We start from the raw sequence: 8265 nt of genomic DNA on the forward strand, positions 1-8265 counted from the left end.
AAAAAATAATAAAAGAACTATATATCATGTATATATTGTCAATATTTATACGTTGTACGTACATTATTTGATTTGTTTATGACTGATGATCTTATATATGTATATATATTATATACTTAATTAATAATGCTTGAGTTATGAAGAAAAAAAATAATAAAAGAACTATATATCATGCATATATTGTCAATATTTATATGTTGTACGTACATTATTTGATTTGTTTATGACTGATGATCTTATATATGTATATATATTATATACTTAATTAATAATGCTTGAGTTATGAAGAAAAAAAATAATAAAAGAACTATATATCATGTATATATTGTCAATATTTATATGTTGTACATACATTATTTGATTTGTTTATGACTGATGATCTTATATATGTATATATATTATATACTTAATTAATAATGCTCGAATTATGAAGCAAAAAAATAATAATAAAAGAACTATATATCATGTATATATTGTCAATATTTATATGTAGTATGTACAATATTTGATTTGTTTATTATTTTGGTGAAATTTAGATTTTTTTTAATCTTGATTTTTTTATTTTTCTTTAACCTTATATTTTCTATTTCTAGACAAATAAGATATTGATTTTTCATTTTTTTTATTTAAATCATTATGTTAAATACACTTCAGGACTAATGTATTTGGAGCCGTTTCTTAGTGTGTGTATATATATATATATATATAAGAAATGATTAAAAAAAAAAAAAAAAATTAGCACAACTCTCTAGTCATTTTGTCTCTCTCACCCCCGAACGGTTCAAGCATTATCCAATTTATTTGGTCCTTGCCTCGAACCATTTTCATTTATTTCTTTGATTCTCTTTATTTTTTCATTTCTTATAAACTTTTTGCTTTTTAGGCCTTAATCACTGTCTTAGGCCTTAATCACGTAATCTGTAGCTAATCTTTAAAAACTTTAGAAACGCTGCAAATTGCCGGGCGTGTATAGTGTATCTTTGAATCTTGCTTTGTGCCACTGATAAACGATCGCAAATAGAGTTTTAGTTGCGATTTAGATAGTTGATTAAAATGAATTGAGATGAATTGAATATAATATTATTAAAATATTATTTTTATTTTTAAATTTAAAAAAGTTGAATTATTTATTATATATTATATAAAAATTTAAAAAAATTATAATGATGATATGAAATGAGATGAAACAGTTCTTATATCTAAACGAGCCTAATAAGAATAATTTTATTTAAAATTCCTATACATCACGTATTGTTTTTTTTATTTTTTATTTTTAATAAGTAGTTAATATATGAATAATAGATAGAATAATTTAATTAGTTTTATAAAAATAAAATAAAGTAAAAATTTAAAATATATAAAACGTGTGGCGTTGTTATCCGAAGCTGCCAGCTTCAGAAAGAAGTTTGTGAAGAGTGGTTTTGTCTTGTGTTCTATTGTGTCCTTTATTCCCCCGAACCAGGCCGGCCCCCCTCCCACCCATATTATTCACATGTTTGGTCTTTTGTGTTCTGTTGTGGTGGCTCATTTCCTAGTGCTTTGCAAATGTAGTGGGATGAAGTTCCTCGGTTGTAAGCCTTCCACTCTTCCACTTCTTGTTTTTTATTTTGGTTTTTGCACGTGATGATTTTACCAGACCAAGAACTGGGTCGCTAACTGGTCACGAAGTATTTATCCCGTGATCTTTAGTCTGTGGGTGGGATACTCCGACTAATCAATTATCCATGAAATTCGTCTGAGCATTTATCCAATTGTGCTTTTAACCCCTATTTATCCAGGTTTTGAAGCCTGTGCAGCCTTAGTTTGGTAAAAGTCTTGAGCTTTTGTTGTTGTTGTGAAGCTCTGGTGTGGTGAATTATTATTATTTTTTTGAAGAAATGGAACACTTGGGGTTTATGCCAGTGATAGTTTTGGTAGGGGTATTCCTTACCGGTTCTGTGTACTCCCAAAGTCCTGCTGTTGTGAACGTTGGTGCAATTTTTACTCAAAATTCGGTTATTGGTAGAGCAGCCAAGGTGGCGATGGAAGCAGCTGTCTCTGATGTCAATGCAGACCCAACAATTCTCAAAGGGACAAAGCTAAGGTTTATCATGGATGATGCAAATTGTAGTGTCTTCTTGGGGTCCGTTGGAGGTAGGATTGAATTGTAAGTTTTATAATTAATTTGAAATATAATTGAGTTGGCTGTGTGATATAAGTAATGTAGAGCTCTTGACATGAATAACACTGTCTCTTTATGGTTCATAAAAATTCTAGTAAGTTTATTTTTATGAGTAATAGGGATTCTATTAAGTATCAGGATGATGCAAAGGTTATCAACTATACGTTTAGAATTCCTTTTGGATGATTTCTTTTGCTCCATTACCTGAAGCGTGCAAAGCAAACTTTTCTGTTTTAATAACACTGTAAATTTGGAGTTGTATATTGAGTTTTCGCCAAGATTAACGTACTGGTTTTCTTAGTCTACTAATATTTGAAACTCAATATTATCTCATTATAAATCTTCTTTGTTTACTCCCACAGTCGGATAGGAGTGGGATGAGAGTGCATTGTATGACATTTTCCTATCTGAAATGGGATACTCACTAATAGAAGACCTTCACGAGCTATTTACTGTCTGTCGTGTACCTGTTTACTCTGAAAACAACCCATCTCCTACTCTCAGTAGTATTCTTGTTGTTCTTGCATTCTTCCTCACTGCATTGATCAGTCTATCAGGATCAACTTTGTTTGTTACATGGTAATATCCAGCGTTTCTCTGTATTCTGTTGAAAGATGATATTTCAAGTTCTAAACTCAAAAATGGACATCCTGCCACCTAAATCATCTTGATTGCACCCTTTTCTTTGGCAGCTTTTCGGTTACTTGAGAAAGGGGTAGTGGCGATAATTGGTCCACAGTCCTCTGCTATAGCTCATATGATTTCTGAGATTGCTAATGGTCTCCAAGTGCCTCTTGTTTCATATGCTGCCACTGATCCAACACTCTCTGCCCTCCAATTCCCATTCTTCCTTCGAACTACACAAAGCGATGCCTTCCAAATGGCCGCTATGGCTGACTTAATTGACTTTTATGGATGGAAAGAGGTCATTGCCATATATGTGGATGATGACTATGGGAGAAATGGGATATCTGCTTTAGATGACGAACTTCACAAGAGGGCATTGAAGATTGCTCAGAAGTTGCCTTTGACTATTCAGTTTGATCTAAACAACATCACTGATATGCTTAATAAATCTAGATTGCTCGGTCCTCGTGTTTATGTTGTTCATGTTGGTCCTGACCCCAAAATGAGATTATTCACCATAGCTCAAAAACTCCAAATGATGACCAGCAACTACGTATGGCTTGCGACAGATTGGCTTTCTGCTACCTTAGATTCATTCTCTCCAATGACTGAATCTTCACTCCATATACTCCAAGGGGTAGTTGGGCTTCGTCAACATACTCCAGAGTCCATCCGAAAGAGGGCTTTTGTGTCTCGATGGGGAAAAATGCTAGATGAGGGTTTAGCAAGTTCTGAGCTAAATACGTATGGACTCAATGCTTATGACACAGTATGGGCAGTTGCACATTCAATCGATAATTTTGTAAAAGAACACAGAAATATCACATTCTCTTTTAACGATAAGTTACTCAAAATGAACCCGAGTAAAATTCAGCTGAACAAGCTCAAAGTCTTTGATGGTGGATCTATTCTGCTGGAGAAATTATTGGAGACAAGCTTCACTGGTTTAAGTGGTCAAGTACAATTTAACCAAGATCAGAACATTGTAAGTGGTGGTTATGATGTCATTAATATTGACCAGATGGCAGTTCATGTGGTCGGTTATTGGTCTAATTCCTCAGGTTTTTCAGTTTTACCCCCAGAAAATATTAAAAGTGAAGAAAACAGTTATTCCCACTTGCATCAGAAGCTTAACATGGTTACTTGGCCTGGTGGAAGTAAGGAAAGGCCACGAGGTTGGGAAATTGCAGATAATGAGAGACCGTTGAGGATCGGAGTGCCAAACAGAGCAAGTTTTGTTGAATTTGCTACTAAACTGCACAACAACCAAAACATGCAAGGATACTGCATTGATTTGTTCATTGAAGCACAGAAATTAGTCCCATACGACATTCCTTACAGATTTGAGCCTTTTGGGGATGGTCACTCCAATCCCAATTACAACGATCTTGTAAAGATGGTTGCAGATGAGGTGAGTAAAACATATAGTTCTAAAGCATTAAGAAGAAAATAGATATAAATCTAACCATGTTTTGTTGGGTAAAGATGACCTACAAATACAATGTAACCATGCTCATGCATGAGTTGCCTTGCACAGGCTTGCCTAGAAGATCTTAATTGGCAATTGCTACGTGTATGTAACGAATACAAATTGATGACATTAAACATGTCTTTTATACCTTGCAAAAGAGAGGAGGCAAGTATGCATGGTTACATGCTTACGGTAATCATTTTCTGTTAGCTGTGTTGTGGGTGAGATACACAAGTAAGTGGATCTCACTCTAAACTTGAGTTTTATCTGGGTTACATCTATTAGCAGATTGAAATTTGTTAGGCATGCCTTGTTTGTTACTGAACCTTTGGTGTCAGGTGTTTGATGCTGCTGTCGGGGACATTGCAATTGTGACAAACAGGACAAAGATTGTGGATTTTTCGCAGCCATATGCTACTACCGGTCTTGTCATAGTGGCTCCAGTCCGCAATTCAAAATCAAGTGCTTGGGTGTTTCTTAAACCGTTTACAGTGGAGATGTGGTGTGTTACCGCAGCTTCTTTTGTAATGATTGCAGTAGTTATTTGGATTCTTGAGCATCGAGTCAACAATGATTTCCGGGGTCCTCCTAAGAGGCAGCTTGTTACAATGTTTCTGTAAGCCTTTTTAAGATTGAGATGAATTACATTACAACTTATTATACATATTATATTTTGGATGTGTGGTACTAGCATAACATTGTTATTGTTATTCTTGGTTTTAGTTGACAATGTGATATTGCATTACATTAAGCCAATATGCGCTTTAATACCTAATTAGTAGTGTCTAACCTCATTCAATTGTTTCATGTTTCAGGTTCAGCTTCTCGACATTGTTTAAGACAAATCGTAAGGAAGCTGTTGGAGTCTTCAACCTATTAGTTTATATACTTTTATTCTTTTCTAAAGCCATATATCTATCATTAAGAATGGTGGTGGCTTAATGGCACCTTTGTGCTTGGCACATCTTGTTAAAGCCTATAGTTGGAATGCATACCCAATTGTTGGAATTAACAATCTGGTTTTATTGTGAATTATACAATATAGATTACTTACTAAAGAGTACCGATCAAAAAAAGATTACTTACTAAAGAGTGAATCATATCAACTTGTGCAGTTTCGTATGAAAGAAATCTGTGATATTCTTAGCAAAGATCTAAACTTATTAATGGTGCTATTTTAATGTTGCATACTCTCGAATAACACAGTAAAACCTTCCATCTGATAAAAAGCTCTTATATGTTATTCTATTGTCACTTCGATTATGGTTCTAAAATTTGGAAATTTTTTTAGACATGGCATTATATTTGTATGTGATAAGCTTTTACTATGTATTAAAAACAGAGGAAGCTACAGTTAGCCCACTTGGACGGATGGTGATGGTGGTTTGGCTATTCCTATTAATGGTGGTCACAGCAAGTTATACAGCAAGCTTAACTTCAATTCTCACGGTTGAGCAGCTTTCATCACCCATCACAGGAATTGATAGCCTGGTTTCGAGTAACTGGCCTATCGGGTATCAAGAAGGTTCCTTTGCTTATAGCTATCTGACAGACAGTCTTTACATACCTAGGTCAAGACTCATTTCTCTGGGCTCCCCAGAAGCGTATGAGAGAGCTCTACGACTTGGGCCAACTGATGGAGGGGTAGCAGCTATTATAGATGAGCTTACATATGTGGAGTTATTTCTGTCAAAGCAAACTGAATTTGGGATTATTGGGCAACCTTTTACCAGGAGTGGATGGGGATTTGTGAGTAGAGTTTACCTGCAATCTAATGCACGCACACACCCGCACACAGTTGCATACACATCTGTGCATGGCATATTCTTGATTTTACATGTTTTTATTTTTGCCCTTTTATTCGTTGTAATGACGCATACTACATTATCTTGTCAACATGTTTTCTTTCTTTCTTTCCATCATGGATGTGCAAGCTTTAACATCCCAATGTTATGATGATCTTTACCTGGGTTGTCTCATTTACTTTGTTCACTGCCATAAACTAGGCTTTCAGGAGAGATTCCCCACTTGCTGTGGACATGTCTACTGCAATCTTGAAACTTTCTGAGAATGGAGAGCTTCAGAAACTCCGTGAGAAGTGGTTCTGTAAGATGGGTTGTCCAGGAGAGAGGAAAAGGAATGCTCAGCCTAACCAACTCCACTTGATCAGCTTTTGGGGTCTATATTTGTTATGTGGTATCTTCACTCTTGGTGCCTTTGTAGTGTTTCTGCTCCTCACGGTTTGCGAATTCATGCGTTACAAAAAACTGCAGGAGTCTTCTCCTTCATCCTCAATTCCACCAAAGGCTCACTGTTCTCAGGTCATTTACAGCTTTTTGTGCTTCTTTGATCAGAAGAAAGAAGCTATAAAGAAAATGTCTACGCAGCCTGTCAATTCTCAAGGTCAGATTTAGCGAATTGATATGTAAATATATACCATGGGAGGACTACTTCAAGGGCTATACCCTCTTTTTTTTTCAGAACATGTTGAACAAGACGTAGTTTTTGTAGCGAATTAAGTTGCCACGGTATAGCAACACTTCATAGCGATGTACATATCGCTTTTCCCTTTTTCATATATATATATATATATATATATATATATATAAATCTTGCTTAATTGGTTCTTTTGTTGTGACATATTGCTGAGAAAGCTGGGCTCTTGATTTTGCTATTTGTTGGTTGCATCTTCTTCTTCTTCTTGTTCTGCTAAATACACGAGTTCAATTTCTGAAAAATGTCTAGCCCAGAGCACAAAGGTTTAAAAGCGCACCGAAACTGTGGCACATGTTGTTCAGGATTCTTTGGGTCTAAAAAAGCTCAAAGATTTAACAATAACAGCCAGATAGATGATTGATTTGATGCTCTCTTACAAGTGATCATTACATTAACATTGTAATTGAAAACATTCTACCAAACTTTTGATGTTTGGTGACCTCAGTAGTTCTTCCATAATGTAAGCTTCTCACTCCTTCCCGCCCTACTGTGCACACTGCACAGTCCCAAATGCCTGACCATTGACTACTCGTTAAACTATTCTGGCCACATGAGGGAATGAACCAGCATTCAATTTAGGGCCCACCCGCAATTCAGATCTCTTCAACGTTCTTACCTAACTAACAATTCTCATATATGGAAAATCAACTGTGCATTTTAAATATGCACACCAGTTTTAAAATGCACACAAGTGCAATGGAGTTTTTTTTAAAATATTTTTTAAACATGTTTAATCATTAAATATATATATATATATAAATTCGTTAATAGTTATTTCTTTAACTATTAAAAAAAATAAAAAATATATGAGACATATTTGAGAGCCGTAGTATCATTTTCCTTAAAATGAGTGGAAGACGGACACAAAAAGTTAGTTCCACAGTATTTATAGCTATTTAATAAGTTTTTTCTGACAATATGGAAAGCTCAGTAAATATTATAACATCTATTTTATATTTTTCACAGGGCTATGTTGGGATATAAAGATGGTTTCAATTTATCTCATTTAGATTGTGTTTGAATAGTGAATTGAGTTGAGATGAAAGTTAAAAATTAAATAAAATATTATTTTTTAATATTATTATTATTTTAGAATTTGAAAAATTTAAATTATTTATTATATTTTGTGTTAAAATTTGAAAAAGTTATAATGATTAGATAAGATAAGTTGATCAGATAAGTTTGGGATCTTATCATTATAATTTTTTTAAATTTTCATATAAAATACAATAAACAATTTAATTTTTTCAAACTTTAAAATAATAATAATATTAAAAAATAATATTTTATTCAACTTTTAATTTTCATCTCAACTCATCTCATTTCAACTTACCATCCAAACCTCACCCCTTAATCCAAATCCAAATTCGTTTCGCTCTTGAGAAAGTAGTATCTTGAACTGTTGTAACTACTACTAGCCCTCCATGCAAGAGTAAGAACTTCACACTCTAATAATTGAATTTGAATTGTCATTTTCTTATTTCATTTCGTTGCCCCCAGCTCTGGACTT

General features: G+C 34.1%; 1 protein-coding gene across 1 annotated transcript; it reads left to right on the forward strand.

Annotated features, from left to right (window-relative positions):
- The first annotated feature begins 1489 nt into the window (after window positions 1-1489).
- Window positions 1490-6835, forward strand: LOC121250153 (glutamate receptor 3.7-like). The gene is made up of 6 exons (XM_041149119.1): window positions 1490-2133; window positions 2854-4199; window positions 4598-4875; window positions 5075-5106; window positions 5602-6008; window positions 6266-6835. The coding sequence occupies exons 1-6, from the start codon at window positions 1878-1880 to the stop codon at window positions 6671-6673; spliced, it is 2727 nt and encodes a 908-aa protein (XP_041005053.1). The 5' UTR covers window positions 1490-1877; the 3' UTR covers window positions 6674-6835.
- Window positions 6836-8265: the final 1430 nt, after the last annotated feature.

The sequence above is a fragment of the Juglans microcarpa x Juglans regia genome, chromosome 2D (assembly GCF_004785595.1).
Source record: "Juglans microcarpa x Juglans regia isolate MS1-56 chromosome 2D, Jm3101_v1.0, whole genome shotgun sequence".
In the NCBI taxonomy this organism is placed as follows: domain Eukaryota; kingdom Viridiplantae; phylum Streptophyta; class Magnoliopsida; order Fagales; family Juglandaceae; genus Juglans; species Juglans microcarpa x Juglans regia.